Genomic DNA, 12,568 nt, shown 5'->3' with positions numbered 1-12,568 from the left:
TGTAACCAAAAAAAAAAAAAAAAAAAAAAAAAAAAAAAAATCCAAAAAACCACTTCAGCCTTCTCAGAGAGGAAGTATTTTAGGACTAAGCCCAGACACACCAGCCTCACCCTGTAAAGCCTTATCTGTTGCCCAGAACCCTCTTCTTAAATTTGGCTCTGTGTGTTGCTTTTGTTAATGCTTAACCCTGAAACTTGGTCTTTTATTAGCTTGACAAATAGCTTAGACCATGTAAGAGCATTTTACAAAGATCTGTAGATTTGAGTATCAAAGTAGCTCTGTAAATAGCAAGTCACTTCCTTAGGAAGTCACTGAAGCTACTAGAGAATTATAAAAATTAATCTTGTTGTTCAGAGAATATTTTACAGATGTCACCAAATATCCAAATTAGGTTGTTTTCATGTTGAGTAATTGATTAGTAAAATCACTTTTTTCTTTTTTTCATTTTTTTTTTTTTCATTTTATTTAAAGCAATAAACCAAATCCCAATCAGATATCCAGCAACAATGGGAAACCTGCTGCAGTCAATGGAGCAATGGGAGCCTCGTATCAGGCACAGGCTGCACTAATAGGGCGGGCTTGTGAAAGCTGCTATAGTAAGTAATTTTTTAAAAAACTTCTTTTTAATTAATTCAAGAGTTTGGGTTAGTCTTAACACACACCACTTTAAAAAAGTATATATACTTTTCATGCTCTAGAGGAGAATTTTCAATTACTTGTTTGGCAGAAATAATGTTTAAGTTAAAGTTTCCTTCAATAAATTGATTAAAAAATCAATATTCAGATCTATGTTATGATAATTTTTTCTAACAATTCAGAAAGCACAAAAGGATAAAGTAGTATATGGCACTGATATTATTCCTTTACCTTTGGAATACTACGTTCAAATTTATTTTTGGTTCTTCTGTAAGGCTGCAGGAGTTTTTTTGTATTTGGTTAGTTTTCATTTTTTTTCCCCATTCTTTTGCTGAGGGGTGGGGTAAGAGCATATTGTGGGGATTTTTTTGGTATTTTTTGTGTTTCTGATGGTTCTTGTGGGACTTAATTGAAGTGTGGCAGCCTTCACAGTGTTCTCATGACTTGAGCATAAGTACTTTGCATGGCTTGAGCAAAAAAAGCAGATCTTAAATAATTCTAATAAATAACACGCAATTTAATAAGCCTGTCTCCCAGGGCAAGATTAGAAATAGTGGAGGATTTATAAAGGGTTATTTTGTTTGTTTTGTCTGTTTCGGGTTTTTGTTCTTTTTTGTTGTAGTACCATGGATGAAAATATCTTCCTGGGCAGTACAAAGACTGTGGTTTGAAATTAGATAGAGAATAATTTCCAAATTTGGAGTTGACTTTTGGGGTGCTTTTATAACAAATTGATTAAAATTTAAAATTCTCCTTTTCTACATGCCAAACGTATTAAATTTTATCCCTATAGTACCCTCATAATGCCATATATTATGGCCATATAAAGTAATTTATTACAGCATTTGTATTTTTTATGGTATGTTATGAATGTAGTATGCAGAAGTTTACCTGTGCTGTTTTCTCCTTAGCTCCACAGTCACACCAGTGGTATTCTTGGGGTCCTCCCAACATGCAATGTAGATTGTGTGCTTCTTGCTGGATTTATTGGAAGAAATATGGTGGCCTCAAAATGCCCACACATACAGATGAAGATAAACTGTCTTCCAGTCAACCTACAGAGGTGGGATTGTGTAGATAAACTTTGATAAAACAAAATGCGGGGCTTTGACAAGACTGCTGTGTTTTAAGTATTTCATGGAATGCTTTTTTTTTTAGGTATGCATTTAACTTTGCTATTACATGACTCAATTTATTAATCCTTTCCTTAAGTAGACATAAAAAGTGTGCAGCTGCTGCTGTGTCTTTATTTGACTGAGTCTCAGATAAACAAACTTCTCCTTCATTTATTTTCAGTGCACAAATGTCATCTTGTCAATCAAATGGTGTCTTACCTAGAAAATACTGATATGACTGTACAATATCTCATCTAGAATGGTACTCACAGTAGAGTTCTCTACTCAGAGTTTAATCCAATTTTTTGTGCCTTTTGAATTTATTAGCCTTTTGAATTTATCCAGATTGTGGATTGTTTTAAGTGCTGCAGTTGCGTTGTATCTTTTGTGATTTGTTTGTTTGTTTTTGTAGGAGCCCCACGTTAGAACTCACTTGTCCCGGCAGGCCACGCAGGGAACTCCAGTCCGTAACACCGGGAGCCCGAAGTCGGCAGTGAAAACCCGTCAGGCTTTCTTCCTGCACACAACGTGTTGGACAAAACTGGCTCGGCAGGTCTGCAAAAACACCCTGAGGCTGCGGCAGGCAGCGAGGCGTCCCTTTGTCCCTATTAACTGTGCTGCCATTAAGGCAGAATGTAAGATGTTTTTTTGATTCTTAGTTCTGTGTGCTGTGCTTCCCACCCATTCTTGTCTTTTAATTTTATTTTCTTTTTTCAATAAACATTTCTTGTCTATATGCTTTTGCTTTTCATTTTTTCATTCGTCCAGCATATCACCAACACATTGGATATAGTCTGACTGCCTTGAACAGATTTCAGGCTGGGGAACATTTCAGATTAATTAAGAAGGGGGTAACTATTACATCATTCACTTAAATTGTCATTAAAAAAAAAAAAAAAACAGGGACAGGAAGGGGAAATCAATGCTATGACATAGAAAACATGCAACCCTCTAGGCAGAGTGAAAGAAGTTTGCCTTTTCATTTTTGTTATCTTATTTTGCTGAGCAGAAAGTATAGATCTATACATTTTTATTTTTTCTCAAGGAATCAAGGAGTTGAGGATGCTAAGAGTCTCAGTCTGGCCTGTAGTGCAGCCTTTTGTTAGTGTGGTGATCAGATGGTGATGATACCTGTGTTTATTATTGCATCATAGTTTCTTTCTTTGTCTGTTCCAGTTTTACATTTTAGCTTTAAATACAATCCTGTACTACGCTTGTTCTTTTTACAGCCAAAATACAAAGAACTGTTAAATCCACTAGTAGTATGACAAAAGGTTATGAGTTGTAGCAAGCAACAGTAACTCTCTGTGTGTACGTGTGTGAGTTCTGCTGCAAAGTCACTGAATATTTCAGCAGGTTTGGTACCTGTGCTGAGTGCATTCCTGCACTGCTCATGCAGTTTGGTTATTTTCCAGACTTCCATAGGTGCAGTTATAGGAGCAGACACTTGGTGTTCCAGGATGAGCCATGCTGGCTCATTTTACTGTCAACTGTATTAGAATTTAAGAGACCTTTTTACAATATTAGGTGTTGGTTTTATAACCATGTCTACTAAATTAATGCTAAATGTTTTTCCAGCATATGTAGCTGGGATGCTGATGATGCCAGTGCTGTTCATTAAAAAAAAAAAAAAAAAAATCACTCCATGAGATCTTAACATTTGTTTTTGAGTAATTATATTACCCAGTGTACTTTAACACTAGCCATACTTCACATGCAAACTCTGCACCTATTTCTGCAGTCATCCAGAACTTGGTGAATATTTCTGTTGATTGTTATTTATGTAGTTGTCCTGTTTACCATTTTCTTCTTTCAAAGCTATGCAAGTCAGGAGCAGCTTTTGGATTTAAGGAAATTATGTCCACTGTGTGAATAAAATGGCTTGTACTGGATGGAATAAGTATGGTTGTGAGGACAGAGTAAGGTTATTTTTGTAATCCTCAGTACAAAATAAGATGAATTTTCTGAAAGGAAAGCATTGTACCTTTTAATTTGTGTAATCAGCACTGATTTCTGCTGAATCATGGAGGAAAATTGATGCTAGAAATTCACTACAACCTTGAATCTTTTTATCTGTGTCCCTATTTCCTCTTCCTCACTGCAGTGACTCAGTTCAAGAGAAGATAAAGTGTTTGTTTAAAGAAGATGAAAAATAAAAAAAGTCTCATTCAACAGTTAATCATCATACTAGAACAAGTGTCATATGCACAGTTCAACTTTAAAACACAACAGTGCAAACCTGAGCTTTTCAGCAGGAAATAGACATTCTTGTATCAGAGTGACAGGGTTGTGAGTGCTTCCTCTTTGTTCATTTGAATGAAAATATGCCACATCAGGTTAACATCAAAAGCAAAAAGATTTATTTTGTTTTCCTGTAGTTTCCATCTTCCATTGTTGTTTTTGCTTAAAACAGAATTTGGACCTTATGATTTTGTCTTTTTGAATGCTGGTGCTTCCTCATGAGACCTAACATAGACAGAAGAGAAAAAAAAGTCACAGTTGTCAGTATTTTTTGAACACAACATGCAAATTACTTTATAATAGTGGAAACCAGATTATACCTCAATTAATTTAACTCGTGTTTCTCTGTGCAAACACACATATACACACACATTCACATCCTGTGTTTCTGGCAATAGCTGTGTCATGGAATCATAAGATGCTCTTAAATGCATTGTCCTCATCATATTCATACTCTAGTTAAACCTAATAAGTAAATTTAAAAATAGTTTTCTAGTTTCTTTCTGTAGTATCTGGTGGCCTGTTTTCAGTGCACTTTGCAGATTCAAACAGTATAACTAAACAAGCTCTCTCTCCCTGAGAATCACGAGTCCTTTTCTAAAGATGGTTTGATGCAAGTAAATTCTTTATTTTTTTTTTTTAGTTTTTAAACGATTTATTTAATTAACAGTAATTCTTTCGTATGTTGAACGCCACAGAGTAATTACCATATTGAAAGAATGTCTCTATTAATATTAGGGAAATTGCAATTATGCTTCAATAATAACCTGGCCAGAGTAGCAGGTCACCCATGATGTGCATGAGATGGTTAGGATGTCCAAGAAGTGATTTGGAATTTGTTTTTCATGTTGGTGTGCTGAATGTAACTCTAATGGCTGTGTAGATCCTTTGTCAGACTCACATGCTTCTTCGTGTGTGCCAAACCAGTGTTTGAAACCTGACTGCATTTCTCAGCTCTATAGCAGTAGGCACCATACCAGCACGCAGAAACCACAGCATCTAAAGACAGAAGGGCACTTAGAGAATCACAGAATCATTAAGGTTGGAAAAGACCTTCAAGATTATCAAGTAAGTCCAACTGTAATCCAACTACACCAGCCACTAAACCATATCCTGAAGTGTCACATCTAAATGCTGCTTGAACACCTCCAGGGATGGTGACCACCCTGGGCAGCCCATTCCAATGTCTCTCCACTATTTCAGTAAATAATTTTTTCCTAATACCCAACCTAAACCTTCTCTGGCACAACTTAAACCCCTTCCCTCTCATCCAATCACTAGTTACGTGGGAGAAGAGACCAACATCAGCCTCTCCACAAACTCCCTTCAGGTAGTTGTAGAGAGCAATAATATCTCCTCTGAGCCTTTTCCAGACTACTCAGTTCCTTCAGTCAGTCCTCCAAACCCCTCACTGCCTTCGTAGCTCTTCTCTGGACATGCTCCAGGACCTCAATGTCTGTCTTACACTGTGGCACCCAGAACTGAACATAATACTCAAGCTGTGGCCTCACCAGGGTCATGATCACTTCCTTACTCCTGTTAGCCCAGCAGCAGACCAGGTTTTATGTCCTCTTAATCCTATGGAATTTTGTTGAAGTGCTCGGTTGTGAATGAAGCTAATTCCTAGTTCTGAGGAAGTCTGAACCAGCCAGTCAGAGCTTGTTCATAAAATAAATTAATGTTTTTCATTCCACTTGAGCTCATCTGGAAATAATTCTTCTGTCTTGGAGAAGCATGGAAGCCTCTGAGAATGCCCACCTTAGGCCCAACATTTTGGTGAAACCCAATTTCAGAAAGAGCAGTTTTTACTGTACTTCCATCCACATCATCTCCCTTGACCCATTACATCCCCTGGAAGAAAACAAGGTCCTATTCTTTGTTCTTTATTCCTTCAGTTAGTGCAGAAAATTATATTTTTCTCATTAATGAAGCAGATAGCATGACCCCTGCTCTGATGCCAGCAGGAGGTAGTGCAGATGATGCCTCTACACCCCAGTTCAATCAAGGAATGGTCAGCAGGAGGTTGAGAAGCCATGGCATCTCCTGCTAGGAACACAGCCCTTCATGGCAATCAGACTTGGGTTTGCCTGAAGATAATAAACTGGTTGTAGTTGCTGACTGTAAATTTTTCTGACAGAGTTTCAGGAATAATTAGAACTGGAGAACTGTTGCAGTAAGAGGATATTCCCATGGTTTAAATTAGGCAGCGTACCTTCTTTTTTGTTTGGATATATTATATGCTTTTTTGTTGTTTGTTTGATTGGGTTTTTTTTGTGAAAGGTAAGCAAAATTATCCTGTCAAGGGAAGATCTCTTTATTAGAAGCAACTGAAGTAGCATTATTTTCCAGGCAGTCACAGTGAAGAGTGGGTCTGTCTCCACCTTACAAGTGTGTTGATCTATGCATGGCAGTGAGCTGTGCAGCTGTGAACCTTATTACTGCAGCATGGTAAGAGTTTTGAGAGGATTTTTTTCCCTGCTCAGGTACAGTTTTCTAAGTATAGCTGTATGTGTTAATTATAGTTATTAAATTTTGGATAACGGCATCCATCTAGTTATGATTATCAAAATATTTTCGGTGGATGGAAATTTATTATCTGTATTTTATATATGTATGTGTATATATATATATACTTATCTGGAAGTGGGTATACTGTATGTAATCAAAACTTACCTTGAAATCTGCAGATTTAACAGCAGGCTTGGTACACAGTACTTGCTTGTTACAATCTGGTTTCATAAAACAAAGACAAGTGGAAATTAAGTAGAATCTGGAAAATACCACTGATTTGTCTTTGTAAGCATACAGCCTGTGTTTTACTGACATAAAACTGCCTGTTCTTCTGGAGTAATGTTTATAGGTATTGGTTCACAAACAAAGTTTTATGTCCTTGATTTTGGTATCTTTTGGCTGCATCTAGGATGAAAATATTTTTTCTGCTGTTATCGTTAAATACGGTTTGTGCCAGGCTTTGGTAGCTAGTAAAATAAGTAAAAAGCAACATACTATTTTTTTTTCCCAAAGTTTGTAAGAAGAATACGATTTAGGGAATACATAGGGCACAGTACATTCATTAGACAATCTGAATCTTTATAGAGGTGTGATGGAATCTCAGAGAAATAACTCTCTAGTGAGAGTTTCTCTTAAGTTTTAGAGACCTACAGATCTAGTTTAAATAAAGGAAATTATTAAAAAAGCATTTGAAAAAGTAGCATCAATCACTATCATCTTCAATAGTATTCCTATTTTCATTGACCTCTGTAATACCCACTACAGTCATCACATTTCTAGGTTAAGAACTCAGTGTGTTTAAATGTACTTCACACTGCTGGTTCATAATGTGGTTCCCTGCAGTTTTTTAAATTGTACTGTATCCTCTTACAGGGTTATGGTGTCCCAGATTGCATGCAGTTCAAGATACACTTCCCATCACTTTAGAGAGTCACATGTTTTCTGTTTTCCTTTCATCATAGTTCCTAATATTCTGATTTTAATTTACTTTTAAGTGACCACTGTTTAGTATTGTCTGGGTATTTTTAGGAAGCTGTTGACACTGACTCCTTAAATTCTCCTCCACATCATGGTAGTGTAGAAACTGTTGTTGTATCTTTATGTTACAATTATTTTACCACTTAAAAATTGACTTGCATTTGTTGCTTGGTGTTGCTAATACTCTTGGCAATCAGTTTTAGCTTTTACTATGCTCAGTTATTTCTTATCAGGGAACTTTAACTCTCTAATCACCTCTTTTCCTGATGTTTTATATTTTGAGCAGCACAGATCCGTTGGAGATTACACAGATCATTAATTTTAATCAGGTGCTAATACCTGAAAAAAATCCTTCTCCTTTACCCTGTGGCAGCTGGACAGCAATGGTCTTTGGTGGCAAATTCTAATAGGAGTGGCTGACACCCCAGAAGGCTGTGCTGCCATTCAGAGGGACCCAGACAGACTGGAGAGTTGGGCAGGGAGAAATTTCAAGTACTACAACAGGGGCAAGGGTAGAGTCTTACATCTGGAAAAGAACAACCCCAGGTACCAGTATAGGCTGGGGACTGAGCTGTTGGAGAGCAGCACAGGGGAAAGGGACCTGGGGGTGCTGGTGGATGGAAGGATGCCCATGAGCCAACAATGTGCCCTTGTGGCCAAGAAGGCCAATGGCATCCTGGGGTGCATTAGGAGGGGGGTGGTCAGTAGGTTGAGAGAGGTTCTCCCCCTCTGCTCTGCCCTGGTGAGGCCACATCTGGAATATTGTGTCCAGTTCTGGGCCCCTCAGTTCCAGAAGGACAGGGAGCTTTTTGAAAGAGTCCAGCACAGAGCAACCAAGATGATGAAGGGAGTGGAACATCTCCCTGATGAGGAAAGGCTGAGGGAGCTGGGAATCTTCAGCTTGGAGAAGAGGAGAATGAGGGGTGACCTCATCAATGTTTATAAATATGCAAGGGTTGAGTGCCAGGAGGATGGAGCCAAGCTTTTCTCAGAGGGCACTAACAGGACAAGGGGCAATGGTTATAAACTGGAGCATAGGTGGTTCTGTATAAATATAAAGACGAATTTTTTCACTGTGAGGGTGACAGAGCCCTGGAACAGGGAGCCCAGGGACGCTGTGGGGTCTCCTTCTCCAGAGACATTCAAAGCCCCCCTGGATGTGTTCCTGTGTGACCTGCTGTAGGTGACCCTGCTCTGTCAGTGGGGGTTGGACTCTGATCTTTTGAGATCCCTTCCCTAACTTCTTATGGTTCTATGATGTCCAGTCAGCTGCATATGTACATGTCACTTCCTCCAGAGGATCCTGGCAGACCTGTGACAATTGCAGTCACTGGTTTACAGATGGTGTAGTTAGGAAGAGACTAATCCCACCCCTGCTCAGAGCTCAAGTGCCTTTTATCCAGGCAAGATTTGTATATTCCTATGGATGGAGACTTCATGGTTTCTCTGGGCACTGGTTCCAGTGTTTCTCCCAGTAAATAACCTTTTCTTTACATATAGAGAATTTTCCATCTCCCACCTTCTGTTTGTTGCCACAGACAGCAATAGTATGGCAATAGTCTGGTTCAATCCCCTCTGTACTGTGCCACTAGGTAGTTACAGGTGGCAATCAGGTCTCCTGTTGACCTTCTCTTCTTGAGGCTTGGGATCCAGATCCCTCAGACTCCCCATGTACATCCAATACCCCAAACCAGACTCTCCAATAGGGGACTTTCTCCAGTGTGTCTGTATCTCATTTACAGTGGGGATCCCAGAACTCAGCACAGGCTCTGGATATGGTTTCACAGGGGCTGAGTAGAGAGCAAGAGTTCCCTCATGCAGCAGCTCCCTCATGCTGCTTGGCTGCACTTGGGCTAGCAAGGCCCAGTGCTTGGTTGCCCTTCTTGTTGCAAGGACCCACTGCTGAATAATGTGAACAGATTAAACATGTTTTCCCTTTACAAGGTCTTTGTTGGCTCCCTTGATGTTTCCATATTTGACTGCATGCCTCTATTAATAGTTCAGCCCTTTTGCTACTCTGCCGACCTACTTACCAAGGGATGTTACCACATTTGCTGGTTTTGTTCTCTTGAGCCAAGACCAGTTAAAACATGAGTTAAACACCAGCAGTGTATGTGCTCAGCAGTTTCTGTTTGGATGAATCCCACCTGCTCCTGGTATCTAGTTTTTATTCATTAACCAGCTTGTTTTGAAATATTTCCTATGGACACTTGGATGTGACACAGTTCTCACGCTTTACTTACAAAAGTGTTTTGGAAGGGAGATTGTTACATTTCTTCTGCAGTGACTGTGGCTTCAAAAAAATAACAGCTTTCCTCCCATGCCTTTATCTTTCTTGGTAATATTCTATTGCTACAGCCACTAGTACACTTTCTGCTTTTCATGTGTTTGAAAAAATATAGTATCAAATGTAATACTCCAATTCTTTTTTCTTTTTTTTTTTTTTTATATTTGTCATAGCTTCCACTTTTCACTGACCTTACCAAGTTTATTACTGTTCATATGGAAGCCCATATGTTTTTAGGACTTTTTTTAACTTTGGGTTTGGCAACTTCCTAAATTTTTTTTCTGATGACATAACATTTGAGAGTGATACTGAATCTGAGTTCGTGATTTTCTGTAGGTAGTGCATAAAGATCATAAACTTCATCATATTTTTCCTGAGAGTACCATATTGTGGATTGAAGTTTGCTGCTCATAAACATATTTGTTTTCACATATTGACATGCTTGGATATACCCACCTTTGGTGAACGTGCCTTACCTCAAGCATAGAAATTGTACTCTTTGCAGTCTGTATGCTCAGTCAGCATTTTAATATCTCACTGTGATTCAGTATCTTTTTTTGCAGTGAAGACAAGTAGATGGAAAATGTTCCTGTTAATTACTTCTTGGGCAATGCTGTGCTGTTCCCAAAGTAACTGTAAAATACTCATTGTATGGTCTGTGCTTATTTTACTAAGGGAGACTATGGAGACACATCGTTCTACTCTGTCACTTAAAATAGTTGTGGAATATTAAAAATATTCTAGGCACAAGCTTCAGAGCATTTTTTCTCACTGAGAACGGTGTATTTTGTTATTAAAGTAAAATAATAAGGTAATTAATGTACTTATCTATAGGGCTTTGAAACCTTTCCAGATACAAGCTACCATTTATGCTTAGCACATGCATTGTTTCCTTAATATTTTGAACTAAATTGTGCATTGTCTGCTGCATACAAAGCATTTGTGAACAGACAGAAGTATTTCTTTCAGTCATTGCTGTGCTTTCAAGTTTTTTGCACATAGCCAGATAGAATACATGAAGATATTGTACTGGGGGAGTGGGGGTGTCTCTAATGGAAATTGTTCTGCATAGTGTCTTATCACTTCATGTGCCTGTGTACACTACCTTGAGCTGGAATAAAACAAATAGAAATGGTTTGATAAAACAGAAGGTGGAGAGAATGTGGAATTACAGCTATTATAGTGGGTTCATAATATCTAGCTCTTCTAAAGGTTGTTAAAAAACACAGATCTGCATGTGCATGTGTGAAACCTGTACAAAGGAAGGTGTACACATATGTGTGTATGTGGGAAGTAATTCCATGTGAGGGAATCCTAAGGATACTGAAAGTCCTATGTGGGAATTACTTATGTGGGTTTGGAAGACAGATGACCCAATCATTCTGAGTAGTTTTTAAAAAAGATAATATAGTCCAACAGTCTTGAAACAGTTCACTGAAACATAATGTCTTGTGAATTCTTGCCTTAGGTTTATTGAGTCTGTGAACCTTTTCCTAGTAACGCTGCTACCTTCGAGCATTTGGACAGATTCTCTGCTTGTGTATTCACAGTGCCTTTTATGTTGTGAGATCATAGTTTTAGCATCAAATTAAGGTAGATACTCAACTGCTTGCTTTCCTTTACTTTGCAGAAAATTCCCATCTTTGAGACCTTTGAGCTAGGTCATACTTGGTTACAATTGGCCACCGTGTTCAAAAGTTTTCAGTTAAAGGGCTTTCAAGGTTCGGTTCTTTTTAAGCTTCATCTCCCCATGTCAGCTCTCATGTTCTGTCTTACTTATTAAGAATATGAATCACTTTATCATGTGAGCACTACATGACCAAAATATGTAGTCTCAACTTGAAATTCTGCTTTTCTCTGAATGACACCAATTACATCCACATAAACTTGTAGAAAACAATGAAAAATTCCATGTAAATTACTAGCCAGAGCTACTTTTGTTTTAGCACTCATGTTTTCATTTGTGTTTCATTTGCCTAGGTGACCATCTCCAAAAAGACTTTGCAGGCAAAAAACCACAATTAAATTTGTGTTACAACTTAAATTAACTTTAAAAAAAAATAAATCATAACATCGCCTGTGTGAATGACATGGCCTGCCTGTGAATATCTGTTATTATTAGCATTGATGAAACAAAAGAAGAGTCTGTGCTAAAAAGAAATTTGTGATAAAAATATGTCAGAAACTGGTTGGTGCACCCTATTTATATTTTTAATAGTAGAATATTTAACCTGAATTTCATTCTTTAAAATTCTCAGATGCAGATCGACATTGTGAAGTTGCTGGAAATCCTCTGAAGATCAAAAGTACCAGAAAACCACTGTCATGCATCATTGGGTATTTAGGTGGGTATCTGCCTCCAGAGGAAAAAATTACTCAATTGAGCATTCAGTTTTTACTAATATTTAAAAATCCTGTTTGCATAGAATGAGAGATTTATGCTTGCAGTAAAAAGAAAACTAAAGTTAAAAAAAATTCTGGTCTGCTACTAGTTGCAAAAGTGGGTGATTGAACTTAAGGGATGTAGGCAGAAGGCCTTTGATGCTGGTTTTAAATGGTGGAGTTAAACCTGGTGTTACTTAGAATGTGGAAAATATTCTAATAGTCTATAAAATATTCTAGTAGTTTAGTCTGGAGAAGAGGAGGCTCAGAGGAGACCTCATCACTCTCTACAACTCCCTGAAAGGAGGGTGCAGCCAGGGTGGGGTCGGTCTCTTCTCCCAAGTAGCTACCAGTAAGACAAGAGGGCATGGACTTGAGCTCTGCCAGGGGAGGTTTAGGTTGGATATTAGGAAAAAAA

At 38.1% G+C, this 12,568-nt stretch overlaps 1 protein-coding gene across 2 annotated transcripts in view; it reads left to right on the top strand.

Annotated features, from left to right (window-relative positions):
• Nucleotides 1–12,568, top strand: part of MTA3 (metastasis associated 1 family member 3) — a 132,985-nt gene that overhangs the window by 75,884 nt on the left and 44,533 nt on the right. For both annotated transcript variants that reach the window (XM_071739499.1, XM_071739498.1), the window contains exons 12-15: nucleotides 472–596; nucleotides 1,548–1,699; nucleotides 2,164–2,386; nucleotides 12,027–12,113. In XM_071739499.1, coding sequence (XP_071595600.1) covers nucleotides 472–596; nucleotides 1,548–1,699; nucleotides 2,164–2,386; nucleotides 12,027–12,113 — 587 coding nt within the window. The remainder of the gene's footprint in view (nucleotides 1–471; nucleotides 597–1,547; nucleotides 1,700–2,163; nucleotides 2,387–12,026; nucleotides 12,114–12,568) is intronic.

Source organism: Heliangelus exortis, chromosome 3, assembly GCF_036169615.1.
Source record: "Heliangelus exortis chromosome 3, bHelExo1.hap1, whole genome shotgun sequence".
Lineage (NCBI taxonomy): Eukaryota > Metazoa > Chordata > Aves > Apodiformes > Trochilidae > Heliangelus > Heliangelus exortis.
This window is presented reverse-complemented; position numbering and strand designations above follow the sequence as displayed.